The 18,369-nt window shown below is 46.7% G+C and overlaps 1 protein-coding gene across 5 annotated transcripts; it reads right to left on the bottom strand.

Moving 5' to 3' along the window:
- Nucleotides 1-8,218: 8,218 nt before the first annotated feature.
- LOC111835820 (uncharacterized) lies at nucleotides 8,219-18,071 on the bottom strand. Of its 5 annotated transcripts, none has more exons than XM_072712691.1 (13): nucleotides 18,001-18,071; nucleotides 17,466-17,599; nucleotides 15,671-15,991; nucleotides 15,147-15,449; nucleotides 14,452-14,976; nucleotides 13,581-13,751; nucleotides 12,471-12,737; nucleotides 12,235-12,285; nucleotides 11,809-12,066; nucleotides 10,676-11,011; nucleotides 10,291-10,557; nucleotides 9,701-9,985; nucleotides 8,219-9,410 (listed from the first exon to the last, which is right to left on the bottom strand). In XM_072712691.1, exons 2-13 carry the CDS (start codon nucleotides 17,515-17,517, stop codon nucleotides 9,397-9,399), a joined length of 2,850 nt encoding a protein of 949 aa, XP_072568792.1. In that variant the 5' UTR covers nucleotides 17,518-17,599; nucleotides 18,001-18,071; the 3' UTR covers nucleotides 8,219-9,396. The 5 variants fall into 5 exon arrangements, with proteins under 5 accessions (XP_072568792.1, XP_023652278.2, XP_023652279.2 ...); XM_023796510.2 differs by having other exon boundaries at nucleotides 8,219-9,985; nucleotides 14,452-14,562; nucleotides 14,671-14,976; XM_023796511.2 differs by having other exon boundaries at nucleotides 8,219-9,985; nucleotides 12,471-12,701; nucleotides 14,452-14,562; nucleotides 14,671-14,976.
- Nucleotides 18,072-18,369: the final 298 nt, after the last annotated feature.

Genomic DNA, 18,369 nt, shown 5'->3' with positions numbered 1-18,369 from the left:
GTTCCCTGTTCTTAGCAGACAGGACTGGCTCCCTCTGTGGTCTTCTGCTGCAGAAGCCCATCTGCTTAAAGTTGGTTGTAATGAGTGGTTATCTGGGTTACTGTTGCCTTTCTATCAGTTTGACCAGTCAGGCCTTGTTTCCCTGACCGCATTTTCAGCCAGAGAACTACCACTCACTGAACATTTTTTTCTTTTTCGGCCCATTCTGTATAAATCCTAGAGATGGTTCTGCGTGAAAATCTCAGTAGACCTGCATATAAGCCCATCTGGAACCAATAACAATGCCATGTTCAAAATCACTTACATCACCTTTATTCCCCATTCTGGTGTTTAATGTGAACAAAAATTGAAGCTGCTTACCTGTGTCGGCATAATTTTATGCATTGTTCTGCTGATATTAGATTGGCTGATTAGATATGTCCTTCAACAAACAGTTGAACAGGTTTATGTAATAAAGTGGCCAGTGAGTATCTGTTTGTGTCTGTATGTCTGCATGTATGCCGTAGAAAAAAATGACACCACTATATTTTTAAACAAATTTGCATTTTTAAATAGTTTAATAGTGGTTCTGCTGGCCGAATGCTACGCTGAGCAGCAGGTTGCTTCCAGGTTCAAAATATGTAAGATAGCAATATACAAAAATTAGGTGAAGCAGGAGACACTGGGAATGGCGAGAAACCAACCAAGTAAAGGGTGGAAGCAACTTTCCAACACCAGAGATGACTGTTAACCTATCTGACAGTTTGTCATGAAATGCAGGTGTGAAGTGCACTGCTAGGACAATTCGTATCAGGCTCCTAGAAGCAGGACTGAAGTTTCATAAAACAAAGAAGAAGCCCTTCTTTAATGAGAAATAGAGAAGAAACAGGCTACAATTTGCAATATATATATATATATATATATATATATATATATATATATATATATATATATATATATATATTAAAAAATTCACAGACGCACACCCATAAATTGAGAAATTAGTGTTTTTGTGGTGCTTTTATTTTTTCCCACAGTTGTGTGTGTGTGTGTCTGTGGGTGTGTGAATTATGTTTATATTACATTGTGGGGATCAAATGTCCCCCACAATGAGACCATTTTTCCGGTCCCCACAAAGATATGTGAATGCAATCAAAAAATTAAAGTCTCATATTTTGTTTGGTTTCTTATGGTTAAGGTTTGGGCTGGGTAGGGGTTATGGTTGTCATGCGATTAGAGTGTTCCCCATAGAAATAAATGGAGAGTCCCCACAAAGATATATTTACAAACCTGTGTGTGTGTGTATGTGTGTGTACACTGTCATGCCCCGCTTGTCTGCTCCTTCCGTGTGCCACGCCCCCTCGTTAACCTCGTGTGGAATCCCGTGTTTACCAGCTGGTTCAGATTGTTGTCATTAGTCCTCTGTATTTAGTCCGCGTTTGAGTTTGTTTCCCCAGTCCGATCATTGTATTGTCAACCTGTGTTGCTGCCTGTGCCTGTGCCTGTGCCTGTGCCTGTGCCTGTGCATGCGCTTCGATTAAACCCCGCATTTTCCCCGACTCTTGGCGTCCTGCTCTTCTGTCTGCGTTCCGAGCAGCTTCTTGCACGACATACATAATACTGTGCAAAAGTCTTAGGCAGTCAATTGAAAATGTTTAAAGCTATTTATTTGGGTAGTAAGTGCACATTTGCTCAGAACCAAAAAACACAATTTAAGATTAGAACACGTGCAAATTAAGAGTAACACAATAAGAACTAGTATAAATTTCTTATATTCTCCAAAAAGTTAATGATATCTAGTTGGATGGCTAGATGAACACTGCTTCAATTCCTCCTGAGGAGCATCCCAGCCACTCCATATATTTATTAAATTTCACCAGCTCACTCAATTCGTTAACTTAATCAGTTAAATCAATGAGATATTGATTAGTTATTGTGTTACTCTTTATTTGCGTGTGTTCTAATTTTAAATTACATTTTTTTTGTTCTGAGCAAATGTGCACTTACTACCCAGATCAGGCTGAACCCACAGATTGGGGCTTTACATTTTGAAAATATATTTGGGATTTTGCAATTGACCTACTTCCAGGTGCCTCTCTGCTGCAGGGATGCATACAGCTCTGGAAAAAAATTGAGACCACTGGAACATTTTTTGTTTCATTTCTCAATTTATGGGTGTTCGTCTGTGAATAATGTACAGTAAAATCTTGGATTGCAAGTAAGTTGGCCTGCGAGTGTTTTTGCAAGACGAGCAAATTTTTTTTAACTTGATAAACGAGCAAGGTCTTGCAATACAAGTATTATGTATAAGCTTTGTCTGCTGATCGTCACGTGATCACAACTGAGCCAATGGTTCTTCTCTTTCTCTCTCGCTGTGGGATTGTGGGTAATCATCTCCCATGCTCGGTGTCAGTCGGCGTGCCTCACTCGTATAGTCAAAATTTAGCAGAAAAGCACCACCCGAATAAGGGTGTAGCAGTGCGAGCGATTAATCTGTTTAATGACAATGCAATGTCCACATTTCCGCGAAAAGGAGGCAAAAGCGGCTGTCATTGGATATAGGTTCCTTGTTAAAGTCGCACAAAAAGAAAAAGATTCCCGTGAACCAACAGATAGCAGTGATTCCGTTAGTTATAGTGAAAGTCGTCCTACCAAATAACCCTCCTCTTCTCCTCTCTCTCGTGTCCCTCATCATCCACGATTCTTTGTAAAGGTAAAGTGCAGGTTAATTTGTTTTATGTATTTTTACTTTATATTTTGTATTAATTGTTTTTATATGAACGTTTTTGAGTGGTGGAACAAATCATCTGAGTTTCCATTATTTCTTATGGGAAATTCGCTTTGATATACGAGCACTTTGGATTACAAGCACGTTTCCGGAACGAATTATACTCGCAAACCAATGTGCCACTGTATATATATTATTTGTAAACTGCAGCCCGGTGCTTCTCATTAAGGAGAAGTTTCTCATTAATGAAGGGCTTCTTCCTTGCTTTATGGGTCTTCAGTCCTGTTTCTAGGTGCCTGATACCAACTGTCCTCGTAATGTGCTTCACACCACTTTCAAGGGAACGTGATGCCATCCTCTAATTCATGAGAAACTGTATGCAACATGGCAACCTGGATTCCTGTATAGAATGGAATACTGAGCTTTGAACAACTCATTGTCAAACATAGATTATGAACTCCCATTGATCCTTGCTGCTTTAGATGAAGTTTGCATAAAGACTGCTATCACTGTTCATGAAGGATATGATATTTATTACCACCAGAGGGCACTATGTACATCCAGTTACTTGTCTTCCAATACTTTATGCATGATATTTTTTGTGATATTAAAAACCAGTTTGATTATTGTAACAGACTGTTGTTTTTGTCACAGGAAATGGATACCCTGGAAAGTTTCAGCATCACACCACAGGACAATGACTCCTGCACAATTAAGTGAAATAATCGTGAAAATCTCCAGGCAGGACTTTGGGCTCACCAGACTCTTCCAGCTGCATCCAGATTGGCTGAAAGGCCACGTTTAATCAGGGAAAGGGGGAGAGAGGCCACAGAGAGACCTCATACCACTGAGGCTCTGTTTTTCACAGACTGACAAAGCCAACTCAGGGAACAAGGAAAAGGTTTGGGCCTGCCCTGACTGGCACGGTGCAGCATTCAACTGTTAAGGAGATTAATCTTGCCCTTTTTGTACCCTGTCCATGGTCCCTTAGTTGGTACAGATGCCAATCCCACACAAACACTAGTACCTTATTGTTTTATGACCAACTTACAGTACCTGCCTTCGATGGTTTTACTATAATTTTGGTTATTGTGGATCATTTTTACTATATGCGTTGCTTCATTTTTGTGCCAGAATCACCAAAGGCTCAGGAATAAGCAAAATGTATCTTCTTTCAGTAATTTAGGTTTCTACTGTGTATCTGAGGACAGGGGAGTAGTTAGAGGTGAATAGATAGGGGGGCTGAGTCTTTACAGGGAGGGTTGATGGCAAGCGATTTATGACTTAAGCCAGTAAATATACATTTATTTGGGGAGGCTAAAAACATTTTTAGGGGGGTTAAAGCCCCCCTAAAATACTCCTAAGGATGCCCCTGCCTGAGGACATTGTCTCAGATTTTCTGACTCCTAATTCTTGGATTACATCTTTGGTACTGGTTATTTATCATAATTGGTGATTAAATAACTTCAAATTTGCATTTGTCACTGGCTCTTTATCTTTCAGAATCATGATTATTAATTTTCTTGTGAGCTCTATAGTCTATGGTGTTTTTTCATGCTTCTGTCTCTTTAAGGCTGTTCTTATAATGGAAAAGGAAGTAGATGTTCACACCATCACACCTCTTTGTGTTAAATGCAAACAGTATAGACAGCATGTAACTTGTAGTGCAGAAACATTACTTAGGCCTGTCTTGCTCCCTGTCTGAGTCTATAAGCAACATTTTATCTTGAGCTCAGAATACACTAATTCATTTGTTTATGACCCCAGATTCAGTTTCGTGTTTTAAACAATTATAATAAATGTTACTCTATAAAGTTAATTTATACATACACACATAATATGGACAAAAGCATTTGGACACCTGGCCATTACACCTACAGGAACTTTTATGACATCCCATTCTAAATCCATCCATCCCTGTAACTGCTTAATCCCAAATGGGGTTGTGGGGGGGACCAGAGCCTATTCCAGGAACAATGGATGCAGGCAGGAACCACCCTGGGTGCACACATTCACAGAGCCAATTTAGACTTGCAAATCAGCCTGCCCTGCTTGCTTTTGGACTATGGGAGGAGACCAGAGCCCCTAGTGGAAACCCATGTGAACACAGGGAGAGCATGTGAACTCCACACAGAAGGGACCTGGGACCAAACCCAGGACCTTCTTACTGTGAGGCAGTAGCGCTAACCACTGTGCCACCCCCATTTGTAATCCATAGGCATCAATATGGAGTTTGTCCCCTCTTTGCAGCTATAACAGCTGCCACTCTTCTGGGAAAGATTTCCACAAGATTTTAGAGTGCGACTGTAGGAATTTTTGCCCATTCATCCAGGAGAGCATTTATGAGGTCAGGCACTGAGGTTGGATGAGAAGGCCTGGCTCACAGTCTACGCTGTAATTCATCCCAGTTCATTCAGTTGTTCAATTGGGTTGAGGTCAGGGCTCTGTGCAGGCCAGTCAAGTTCTTCCACACCCAACTCACCCAACCAACCATAGGCCCTGTCATGCTAGAACAGAAAAGGGCCTTGCCCAAGCTGCTTTCACAAAGTTGGAAACATAGAATTGTCCAAAATGTCTTATCAGAATGGAGACTGTGAGCCAGTCCCTACCCAGCCCTAACCATAACTGTCACGCCCCGCTCCGTCCGCTCCCGATGTGTGCCACGCCCACCTCGTTACCTCGTGTGATTCCCTGATTGTCTCTTACCTGTGATTCGTTACCCTTAGCCTGTGTCTTGTATTTAGTCCGTGTCTAAGTCAGTGTACCCCAGATCCGTCATTGTAGTGTCCGTACCTGTCAGTCTGTGTGCAATAAACCCCGTTACCCTGACTTCCTGGCTGCTTTCGCCTGCTTCCCTGCTCGCTTTAAGCCCGAACGTGACAGAATGACGGATCTGCCGAACACGCTCAGCGCTGCCTGGGAAAAGTGTCCCCTCGATGAAGAGATCGTTTGGTGGACGAACATGCTGGAGCTTCAAGGGGATCCAATAGCCCGCCCACTGGTGAAGAAATGTTGGGTGCTCCTGAGACAGAGGCACAAGATCGGTGAGGAGCAGCTGCGTGACAAGGTGGGAGAACACCTTAAGCAGCTGAGGGAGAGAGCGGCAGTCTGGCTGGGCCCCTTGGGGTACACCTCCTGGGAGCCGCCCCCCGACTCACCGCCTGCCTCGATCCCGGTCGCTAGCAAGCCGGGAAGGACTCCAGCCTCAACCCCACCGCGAAGGACGTCACTTCAGCGGCGCATATCTGAGCGTGACGCGGCTTCGGCCGCTCAACCCCCCTACTCCGGAGAACTGCCAGGGCAACGCACCCAGGAGAAGGACCTGCCCTGGGTCCTAGAGAGCCTCGCGCTCCCTAGAAAGAAGAGGCGAAGGGGAAAGGGAAAGAGAACCGCCCCGACGCTCTTTCTGGGAACGTGCTCCCTTCTCCCCGCCTGGGAAGACGCCGCGGATGCCGTCCTTAAAGGGATAGACCCAGGCGTATCCATGCCGGACCTGCTGGCTCCAGATCCGGCTACTCCGGACCTGTCAGCAGCACCGGCTGCTGCCGCCGCCGATCTGCCCGCGGCACCGCCTGCTGCTGCCGCCGCCGATCTGCCCGCGGCACCGCCTGCTGCTGCCGCCGCCGATCTGCCCGCGGCACTGCCTGCTGCTGCCGCCGCCGATCTGCCCGCGGCACCGCCTGCTGCTGCCGCCGCCGATCTGCCCGCGGCTGCGCTGCCTGCTGCCGCCGCCGATCTGCCCGCGGCTGCGCTGCCTGCTGCCGCCGCCGATCTGCCCGCGGCTGCGCTGCCTGCTGCCGCCGCCGATCTGCCCGCGGCTGCGCTGTCTGCTGCCGCCGCCGGTCTGCCCGCGGCTGCACTGCCTGCTGCCGCCGCCGATCTGCCTGCAGCACCGCCTGCTGCAGCTTCCGCCGCTTTGCCAGCGGCACCGCTTGACCCGCCTGTCCTGCCTGACCCGCCTGTCCTGCCTGACCCGCCTGTCCTGCCTGACCCGCCTGTCCTGCCTGCTGCAGCTGCCGCCGCTCTGCCCGCGGCACCGCCTGCTGCAGCTTCCGCCGCTTTGCCGGCGAACCCGCCTGTCCCACCTGACCCGCCTGTCCTGCCTGCTCTGCCTGCAGTCCCTGCAGCTGCCACCACTCTGGCTGCGGCACCCTCCGCGGTGCCCCCTGCTGGCCGCGTGATGGCGGCACCCGCCGCGGTGCCCCCTGCTGGCCGCGTGATGGCGGCGCCCGCGACGGCGCCCCCTGCTGGCCGCGTGATGGCGGCGCCCGCGACGGCGCCCCCTGCTGGCTGCGTGATGGAGGCGCCTGTCCTGCCGGCTCTTGACCTGCCCGTCTCGCCTGTCCTGCCGGCTCTTGACCTGCCCGTCTCGCCTGTCCTGCCGGCTCCTGAACTGCCCGTCTCGCCTGTCCTGCCGGCTCCTGACCTGCCCGTCTCGCCCGTCCTGCCGGCTCTGGAACCGCCTGTCCTGCCGGCGCCTGAGCTGCGTGAGGTGGCCGCGGTTGCGCCCCCTGCTGGTCGCGTGCTGGCGGCACCCGCCGAGGCGCCCCCTGCTGACTGTATGCCCGAGGCGTCTACCCAGGCGACCCCTGCTGACTGTATGCCCGAGGCGTCTACCCAGGCGACCCCTGCTGACCACGTGACGGCGGCGCCCGCCGAGGCACCCCCTGCTGGTCGCACGCCTACAGCCGCCTCAGCTCTGCCAGCCGAGGTGGCGCCTGCTGGCCACGTGCTGGTGGTGCCTGCTGCGGCGCCCCCTGTTGGCCACGTGCGGGTGCTATCTCCGCCTGCACCCACGTCCGCCGAGGGGCCTGCTCTGCCTGCGGCACCTCCTGCTGGCCGCACGCCCAAGCCCGTCTCGCCTAACCTGCCCGTCTCGCCTGTCCTGTCCGGCCAGCCCTGCTCGCCGGTCCTGCCCGTCTCGCCTGTCCTGTCCGGCCAGCCCTGCTCGCCGGTCCTGCCCGTCTCGCCTGTCCTGTCCGGCCAGCCCTGCTCGCCGGTCCTGCCCGTCTCGCCTGTCCAGCCGGCCCAGCCCGGCTCGCCGGCCCAGCCCGGCTCGCCTGTCCAGACGGCCACGCCCACGGCTCTGGCTGCCCCGCCTGCGGCCACGCCCGCGGCTCTGGCTGCCCCGCCTGTTGAGGCCTTGACTCTTGTCCGCCCAGGACTGACCTCCCTCATGACTCCCTCGCCCTTGCCCCGGCGAGGTCAACAGCCCCCTGGACCCCGCCTGTCGGTGTCCCGCAAGGGACGGGGACACAGGCGTCAGGCCCGGGTCCCGCCCGCCCTGCCCCCTGGCTCGCCCGTTCGGCCCCTGGCTGTAGCTCGGTGGCTGCCTGCGGGTCCTCCGGCTCGGGGTCGGCGGTCGCCGCCGGGTCCTCCCCTGGATCCTCGGTGCCGGTCCTCGGTCCCTCCTCCGGCTCCATGTCGGTCGCCTCCTGGCCCCCCTGCTCCGGCTTGGCGTCGGACGGCGCCTTCGCCGGCTCCGGCTGCGCCTTCACCTGCCGCGGCTTCCCCCTCCTGCCCGCCTGCACTGGTGTTCCCTCCTGCTCCCTCCGTGTCCCCTCCGTCACTCCCTCGTCCCGTTCCCTTGGCCCCTGGGTGGTCCCCTTCAGCTCCCTTCTCCCTCCCGCCTGCGGCCCCTCCGGCCGCTGCCCGTCGCCCGCCTGGGCTCCCTCGTGCTCCCCTTGTTCCTCCTCCCTTTCCGTTTGTCCCGCCTGTCTCTGCTCCTCGTCCCTTTGTTCCTCCTCCGTTCACTCCTGGCCCTTTTGTTCCGCCTGTTTCCCCTTCTGTGTCTCCCTTCCAGGTCTGTCTGTCCGCTTTCCCTGTTCTTTGTCGGGTTCTGTCTTTCTTTTCGTCCCTGTTCCTGTTTTGTGTCTCGGTCTTGTTCCCTGTTTTTGGTTGATGTTTTTGCTTTGTCTTCCAGGTCCTGTTCCCCGGTTTCGTCCCGTCCGTCGCCTCCTCTCGGGCGCGCCCAGTGTGCGCGCCTTTGGGGGGGGGTTATGTCACGCCCCGCTCCGTCCGCTCCCGATGTGTGCCACGCCCACCTCGTTACCTCGTGTGATTCCCTGATTGTCTCTTACCTGTGATTCGTTACCCTTAGCCTGTGTCTTGTATTTAGTCCGTGTCTAAGTCAGTGTACCCCAGATCCGTCATTGTAGTGTCCGTACCTGTCAGTCTGTGTGCAATAAACCCCGTTACCCTGACTTCCTGGCTGCTTTCGCCTGCTTCCCTGCTCGCTTTAAGCCCGAACGTGACAATAACCATAAGTAATACAAGAGTTTTTGCATTTTTAGTTTTTTCATTGCAGTTACACATTTTTATTAAATTGAGTTTTCCCTTTTGGGGACCAGGAAACTGGTCCCCATAACGGAAAAAAACGTGTATTCATCACTTTGTGGAGACATTTTGTCCCCATAAGGTAAGGTATACCTGCTCACAAGCACACAACCCTTCACAGATCTTTCTGAGGACCTGTAAAATGGACCCCACAATGTAAAAAAAACAGGTTTTCATTCAATTGTGGGGGACATTTGGTCCCCACAGTGTAATATAAACCTAATCCACACACAGACATAATTTCTGGTAACTCTATATGAGAAAAGAATTCGCACCAGGAATCCATAGGCATTCAAGCAGCCTGCAAGGAAGATGTTCCCCAACTGGTAGGGTTCCTGAGATCAGAAACGTAATTACTCCTGTGGTTCTAAAAGAAAAAAACACATCAGCAACAGTGAATGCCACTTCAGGAAATCAGAGTGTGGCATGGATCTACTTGTAAAGCACAATGTGTATTTAAACTTATGTTGGATAATCTACGGTGTCTCCACCTTCAATCATTCATTTTATGGATGCCTTGATAACTATAAGTAGAGGCAAAACACTAGTATACACAGGAACACCCCCCAAAACAAGGATTCAACACTACTACCACTAAGAGAGTGGCACATTTCGAAATTCTTCCTTTCACAGCATCATCATAGCATTGATAATTACCCATCCATGTCAGGTGCACAGGCAGAGGAAGTCTGGGGTGAGTGATCTCCACGGTTACCCTGAGTCTTTCCTCACCCTTTCCCATATGGACAATATTTACTTGGGAAAGGTCACTCTCTCTTTTCCTTTCTTCCTGTTGCTCATCTGCCCCGTCTTCTCTCTGTGTTGCGCGCTTCACTATTGGTGTCCCAGGTCTGTTTCTGGTCTTTTTAATCCATACGTGCTCTACATCATCCATACGCTTCATATCTATTGGACTGTAATCCAAAGTGGCATCCTTTGTAGCTGCATTTTTCAAGATTTGAAACTGGGGTAAGCATAACTCTACAAATTTGAAACTTCTCTCTACAAAAACCAGATGCCTTATAATTATCCCCTATAACATGCCACATACATTTGTATTCCAGGGCTCCAAATATTAATTCAGAAATGTTAAATTGCATATGTTAGGATGTTAGCATCTATTACGGATGCCACTAAATGGATAATCTCACACCTGTGTACTGCACGCATGATGCAAGGTGGCTGCTCTAGCCAATGTTAGCTCTAATGATGAAGAGTCACCATGACATGACTGAAGGGCCCCTTACTCTGTGGAGACCCCATGCAGTGAGCACCTGCCGCAGGGCGCCTTCCTGTCCCTGTCCTCCTCTCCAGGGTACACATACTCTTTAGCTGCCTGCTTCCATCATTCCCGTCCTCCTCGCTTTCTGTTGAGATGAGGGGAGACAGAGTGGCGCCTCCAGCTGCCCACAAAAGGGTGGCGTACGGGTGCCCCCCTGACAACAGCAGGGAAAACTCCCCAACACCCCCCGTTTTCCACTGAACAGAGAGAGACGATGGAATAATGGGAAGGGCTGTAAGAGAAGAGACACGCCTATAAATAAAGGCTTATCGTCATTATAATGTGATGTGTGATGTCATAATTAAACAGAATCAGCATAACATTTTGTAGGAACATGAGGAAACAATCACCTATGTGCCTCTGCCTCCAGTGTTTCTCAATGGGCTCCTGTAAAGAGCAGTGCATCACTCTGCAAACAATATCTCTCTCACTCCTCTCCACCTTTGTTTCACGCTGTCCGATCCTCAGAGTGGCAGTCACACGGTAAGTGCTGCCATCGGTCAGTAAGGGCCCCCAGGAATCTTTGCCCTCCATTATCTCTTGCTCACCGTCTTCCCACCAGGTGACGGAGATTTCGGGTGGGAAAAAGCCCGTGATTTCACACAGGAGAGTGACAGATTCCTCAGGAGAAGATGTGTATGCAGGGCAAGAGGAGATCTCAGACACAATAGGCATTTTTATGAAACCTGTAAAAGAAATACACCATCATTTAGGTAAACACTTGTATTTTGGTTCATTTTTCTCAAATTGGGTAAGCTGTATTACCCCCAAATTTTTTTTTTGTTTTATCAAATTATTTTATTTTTCTGAATGCATAGACTATTGATCTGACTGTGATATTGTCGACAAACAGATTTGTATCAGCAAACTCATATTACACTGAATAACATGACATGTCTTTGGGGGGTGGGAAGTGCCTGGGGTGGCACAGAATCTCATAAGATGGTCATTTTGAGGGCCCCACCTTTGGCGCATATTTTCTCTCTAAAACCTCTTAGCTCTATGATTGTCAGTGTCAGTCCCTGCCTGGCCAGCAGGTGTCACTGATTACCCCTTTCCTAGTGTTTGAGTCCTTCGTGATCATGACTCTCACCTGTGTCTTGTTGCTCCCAGCCCTATTGTTAGGTTCATTGATTGCAGTTGGTCTACGTCTTTCCCTCGTTATCCATATATACATGTGCCTTCCCTTGCCTTTGTTCCTCAGTTGGTCATTGTTTGTAGTTGTTGCTCTGTGTTTCCTATTGTTATTCCTGTGTTGCTCCCTGGCTTAGTTTTGTCATTTACTTTGTTTTTTGACCCCTTGTGGTCCGTTTGTTTCCTGTGTCCTTTCGGAGTTTTAATAAAGTCCTGTTATGTGAACCACAATGTGGATTGTCCATCCTTCATCATGCCCATCTGCAAATGATCTCTCTCAGTTTGCTTAAAACTACATGTTCCCAGAATGAAAATGGTGTACCCCATGCCTCATTTCACATTTACACACCTGGAGTCTGTCGTATGATTGGCCCCTTCATGGCCATGTGGTGCACTGTGACCCACACCTTGGTCTGGCCTTTCTCCAGCTCTTCCAGAGGTAGTTTGCACTGGCTGACAGCAGAGAAGAATCCCTGGATACTTGGACGGGGAGTGGCGAGCGACGGTGGTGGCGCTATGGGGCTGAGCTCTCCCCCCTGACAAAACCATCGGAAGGTGATGAGGGCGGGATGAAAGCGAGAGGCTTCTACTGTAAGAGTGACAACACCTGGGGAGTTGGAGCAGAGGGATTTCAGGAGGAAATGTTAAGAGAGGAATAAATGTTAGAAAGCACATTTACCCAACACTGATGTGCCAGTAGTACCTCCAGGTCAACAAAAGCTCCACGATTAAAATTGTTTGCCTGGATCGCATGGAAGTGATAGTGAGCTGTTACCTCTGTCGTCCGCTGGTTCTGAAAATTTAATCTCTGACACTTCTGGGGCAGCTGAAAAAAGCAGGAATAGTCTCAAAACTAAAGAGTGCCAGACTCAAGAGCACTGGAAATAAATAAAACACTACAAAACAGCATACGGGGAAGGTGTCAAGAGGATATGGGTGGCAAAGACTCTACACACAGGTAAAATTTTACAGAGACTGTTATGTTGTAAGCACAGAACATATTTTTCTTACCTAACAGCATTAACTTGTCTGACACTTTCTCTGCTACCACTTGGTCTTTCCCCTTATAGGAGATTTGGCACTTAAAGATGCCCCCTTTGTGAACAGCAATATCGGGGATGAATGTGACAGATGAGAAGAGCTGCATTGTGCGGCTGTTTCCTGATGGAATGGGGTACTGCGTGTGTAGCTTGTAATATCCAAATTTTCCATTTGGGGGCAGCAATAGATTTTTCTCATTTTCTGGCAAACAGAGAAGGTAAGAAAAAGAAGGACTTGCTGATATATATTGTACAAGAGAAAGAGAAGAAGAAAGAAATACAAATGGGGAAAGGTTAAGAAAGGCTAAAAGGTATAAATAAAAAGAAATGCATGCACGTTAAGTATGAACTGATGATAGAGGTAAATACTGCTTACACTTGTAATATTTTACACTATCAGCAGGCATAAGGTGATCAAAATAATGGTGACCTCACCAGGTTCAGGGGCTTATTACTTCAAAGATATTTTCATGTAAAATGTCTTTCAAAAATGATTAAAGGTCAAATTGCTAATAAAACTTAATTTGATGCTCCCAAAGGATGATAGTTCCATTCACACTGGAAATGTAAGATATACTATAGTCTGGCTTTCACAAACAAAGGAGGCAAAAATGACAAACAGAAGTTCAGGTTAAGGTCACGGTCATATCCTGTTATAACTCTGCTTTCATGCACTGAATGTAGGACAGTTTTATGAAGATAATGAAAGGAATTAAGCTTGAATAAATAGAGGGAATCCTTTGTATATTTCCCAGACTTGTTAAATACATTAATCTGATGGTACAATGCAGTGAGATCAGCTACTGAAATGTTAAACCTAGCAGCCAAAATAATATGATGAAACTGTGGACACTGGAGGATGCTACAGGATACCTGTGGGTGATCAGCTGGGTTCTCAAATAACAGAAGCAAATGCCAATATTGCAATAGTGACAGCAGTGGAAAATTCTAACAACAGCAACAATGCTACATGCTCCTGAATGGATAATATACATAGACAATGTTTTTTTTTTTTTTTGCTCTTTGTTTATGATATACCTGGGGTCCAACTACAACAGCTTGAGAAAAAACAGGCTGGTACCTGTTGGTGCTCTTTTAGAAGTATCTGAGATAGGTATGTCATTTAGGAACCAAGTAACCTGCACCCTGTCCACCCTCCTGCCTTCCACGCTGATGGTTACTCTGCCCTTTTGTCCCACTATAACTCGGGGGGGCAGGATTATGCCTGATACAACCAGGGATTTCTCTTTCTCTGAACAGGAAAAGACAGGTTAGTGCAGTGTGAAAGAACAGTATTCAATCCAAAACCTACACTTGAATATTTAAAGCTGGAGTTCTGTACCCCAGGTCTAATGCAAATTGTTTTTTTTTACATCATAGCCAAGTACTTCAGGGAAATTTTCTGTGGGAATAATAACGTATCTGTAATACTATATGTCCGTGGCACTGCGTGGCTCAGCGGGTTAGCACGCTGTGCCTGTGATCAGAAGGTCGCCAGGGTCGGCAGAGTGATGTCAATATTGGGCTCCTGAGCAAGGCTCTTAAGACCCAATTGCTGCAGGGACCGACCCTGCTTTCTGAAATGTATGTTGCTGTGGATAAAAGCATCTGCAAAATAAATGAAATGTACAATGCTGCATAGTAATGTGCTATATGCAACATACTATTTAATCCATAACTTTACTCCTGAAGAGGGTAATGCACGAGACAGGGGTACACCCCTGGACTGGATGACAGTCCATTGCAGAGCATACACACACACACACACACACACACACACAAACACACAATGGGCAGTTCCCACACAGAGTGGGAAGAGAATCAAACCAACCATGCTGGAGGCTGCAGTGCTTAAACACTCACTAAAAATTCACCAATCTGTTTGTTAGTTATAGATCTTTGGGGTTACAGAATAATGGAGCTCTGAAGTGGTGGTGACTGGACAAACCTACCATCCCTTTTCTTCCATGAGAATCCAAAGCAGAGCAAGAAAATCATAGCCAGAGAAATGATAATAACGGCCACCGATGCCTTGGCAGACTTAGTCATTACTGGTTCTTTTGCTGTCGGGAGAGAGATAATGGTGTCTCTTCTGCAGAGAAACAGCCTGTATGTAAAGTATAACAGAGGAATACGATACTGAAATATGGGAAACCCAGATATACCAATACCATTTGGACCAGTGGCAGAGAGAGTCATGGTGGCAGAGACTGATTCAGCGACAGCGGGGTGCCGCACCGCACACTGGACCTCAGTGCCTCTCCTCATGTCTTCAGCTCTCAGAGTATAGAAGCGGCGAGTGCGGAAGGAACCTCCAGGGCCAGGCCAGGCTAACGGCATGTCAGGCACCAGTGAGCCATTTTGGAACCAGGAGACAGAGATTTCCTCAGGGTAAAATCCCTCGATATCGCAGGAGAGAGTGACAGGGGAAAATTGTGAGGTAAGGGGAAGGGCGGAGAGGGTGACAGTAGGAAGATCTGACAGGAGCAAGGAAAAATAAAGAGACGTCATCGGCATAAGCCTTTTATCTCCCCTTTTAAATGAATGAAAACTGATAACATTCACAAGTAACAGCAGGCCAGAAACAAAGTCGAGTCCAAAACAAGAACTAGACATAAATCACGGTGCAAGAAATCCAGGCACTTACATATTAAATTGAGATGGAAGTTCAAGACAATGGGTTCCTCTGACGCGGTGTGTTTCACCACACAGCTGAAGTTCACATCCTTGTCCTGCTCAGTGGGTGTTAGTGTCAGGCTGCTCACTGCCCAGAAGAACCCACTGCTGGTTCTGTTGACTGCTGTTATGCTCTCTGGGGGTTTCACCACAACACCTGCTCGAACCCAGGTGAAATCAATCAGCGGGGGGGTGAAATGCTCTGCCCGGCACTCTATCCTGCTGGGCCTGTCGATAACAGCCACCGTAGAGGGAATGGAGAGAGAGGGCAGGCCTGGCAGGGAGGCACAGAACTCAGTTATCAGATGAATCTGTTATAATGGAAAGACATCTATACATTTAAAAAGGTATTCGCAATACACATACTGTATATCAAAAACTGAGACTATCAAGGATTGTAGGCTAATAACTGGTCTTTTTTGCTGAAAATGCAATGTGACCTTCACCTTCCCACATAATGGTCAAAGGTCCAACCAATGTAAGAGCAGGACATACCTAAAATGCATAGTGTTACACTGCCCGAATACAGCAGAGTGTGGTTGTAGCTGATGCTACACACATATTCCCCCTGCTTGCTGGCTGAGATGCTGTGCAGAGTCAATGAGAAAGCCCCAGTTTCAAGGGTTCCAGCCTCCAAGCTGAACCCCTCTTCAGTGCGATTGCCATCTGCTCCAGAAGATGCTATTACTGATCCATTGTGGAGCCAGCTAACCCCCAGCAGAAAGATGTTTTTGTTCAGCTCTATCTCATCTGCTTCAACATTACAGGGCAGAAGTACTGATGAATTAGGATGAGCCCAGATATCTGTAAGAGAAACTGTCAGGAAGAAGCAGACTTCAATATTATAACAAAAACTTATTATAAAAGAGTTATGTCTTTGCTAAATGTCTTTAAATTAGCCATAATCTATGTGTGAGTGTGTGTCCTGCAATGGCACATCATCTGGTTACAGAAGATGGGTGGAACATCAAAGGAAAAACCCCACTGATGGCAGAATATATACTGTGCATTACAGCTCTGTCAGGATAATAATAAAAGTTAAAAGGTCAACATCCATTCATGATTGATTTTCCAATACATTGTCAGAGCCTGCAGCCTATTCCAGGAATCTCAGAGTGTGAACCACTGAACACCTTGGCATAATGTCATATCTTTACAGCACATACACACACACATGCTAGGGGCAATTTAGTGACAGTAGTTAATTAAAACTAAATGTTTTCAGGTTGTGGGTTTGAGTAAAACCCATGCAAACATGCAAAATTCCGCATACAAAGCCGAGCCAAGAATTAAACCCACCACCCTAAAGGTGTGAGGTCACAGATTTATCCAGCAAGCCACCACAACACCCGCAAAAGGCCAGCTTCTCAGCACTCCTTCCTCCTTTTCTTTATCTTTTGGAGGAGTGATTCAGTGACTATTACACTGGCAGCAGTGACTATAGTAATAGGCGTAAAAGTTGTTTGCAAAAAAGGAGTTGGTCAAGATGCATAATTAAAAAAGACTCAATACTGACTACGCAATTAAAGTCACAATAGTTGCAACGATGCAGGTATCTGGATGCAATGAAAGGACAAAGAAACTAAAAGAAAGGGGTAAAATATATATTTAAAATAACATTTATTTATTAATATTTATTTATTATAAGGGTTACTGTAGTTTTTAATATTCACACATAACTATGAGTAACTCTTTCATGCCTCATATTTGACTCATACACACTAATGAAAACCTGACATTTCCAGAAATCTGCATTTCTTAAATGCTATATATAATGTAATCAATAACTGCAGTTACGCAATAACTGGTACAGCCCACGATGTGTGTCTAATGAAAAGACAGCGATGTACTGAACAGCTAATTATCATGTCACTGGCAACAGTAATCAGAGCAAAAGATTCAGGCAGGTTTGTGTAAGTATTTTATGGAAATTCCATCAACAAGCTTTCTCTGTAAAACTAACAATCCCACAAGAACAGACAAGAACAAAAAGGTAAAATATCAGCAGCCCATTTCCTTACCTCCAAAGTGTAACCCAAAAGTTTACTTCTGCAGAAATGTTGTGTTTATAGTGATAAATTCACACTTATGAAACAAAATACATTCTAAATACATTTTCATTGCTCAATATATGTAAAATTTTACTGCTACTCGAGTTGTACAGCGTACAGTGTCAAAACACAATAATTGCATCTATACTATGAAAATCAGCTGAAAATCTAAACTTTTAACATATATAATGAATATTTAATAGTAATTTGCAAAGAAAGCATGATTAAATAGTACCTACCATGTTTTATTACAGTCAAAAGGCAGAAACAGATGAGGACTTTAAACTTCATTGCCTCTGATTTGTGCAGAACTAAATCCTTATCTTTTCTTGCCACACACGGACATATATATAAAGAGTGAAACAGGGGAGGGCTATGTGGGTAGACACACAGGTAATTAAGACGTACTGCATTTGTCGCTTAAATATATGTACACTTTGGTATAGTATGTCGAATATATTTACATTTTACTAGTCAATGAATAGTGTACAAAAAAGGTACTATTTTGTGATGTTATCGCAGCACACGAACACAGCAAACTTGTAACTTGCATTAATGCAAAATTACACAATGGGAGAGTAGTCACACTTTTTATTAGTCTGTTTCTGTGCTATCACATTCCATGTAGCAATAATCAATCTGTTATTATTGTTAAATATTAACCTTGAGGAGGTGATTGTAGTTTGGACTAAGTTAATCCTATAATGTCAACCCAGATAGATGTAAATAACTCAGGTTTAGACTGCTGGAATATTGAAAAATGCCATCACTTACCTGTAGTACAGTTCACTGGCTATGCATTAGAAATTTCACAATAACACAAATTCTGTTTTACGTTCTAGTGCTACACTATCGGATAATTTAGTGCTATTATCCACAAATATCCGTATGAACAACACCAAAAACTTTTTTGTTGTTATATATGGCGATCATCATAATGTAAAAAATGTACTTTTGTAAAAAACACAGGCATTGGTCTGTTGCGCAGTGGAAAGAATAATATAGTCAGAGGACAATTTGCCCTTCATCCCGTTCTAAAAAAGCAGACATGTCTAATATGCAGCCAAAGACGCCTAAAGGCTTGAGTGTCTGTTTGCCACACAGAGTGGTTCTGGCAGGTCTGTGGGTGTGGAGTGCAGGTTT

Source organism: Paramormyrops kingsleyae, chromosome 5 (assembly GCF_048594095.1).
Source record: "Paramormyrops kingsleyae isolate MSU_618 chromosome 5, PKINGS_0.4, whole genome shotgun sequence".
NCBI classification, from domain to species: Eukaryota; Metazoa; Chordata; class Actinopteri; order Osteoglossiformes; family Mormyridae; genus Paramormyrops; species Paramormyrops kingsleyae.
Note: the sequence above shows the minus strand (reverse complement) of the source record. Positions and strands in the feature narration are given on the sequence as shown.

Bases quoted from the DNA above. Each gene is read 5' to 3' on its own strand.
- LOC111835820 (XM_072712689.1), bottom strand. From the start codon at position 17,517: ATGAAGTTTAAAGTCCTCATCTGTTTCTGCCTTTTGACTGTAATAAAA. The intron at 14,977-15,146 runs GTAAGTGCCTGG...TGCTCCTGTCAG, and splicing joins CTTCCATCTCAATTTAATAT to ATCTTCCTACTGTCACCCTC. The intron at 11,012-11,808 runs GTGTGTAAATGT...TTTCTTTTACAG, and splicing joins AATCATACGACAGACTCCAG to GTTTCATAAAAATGCCTATT.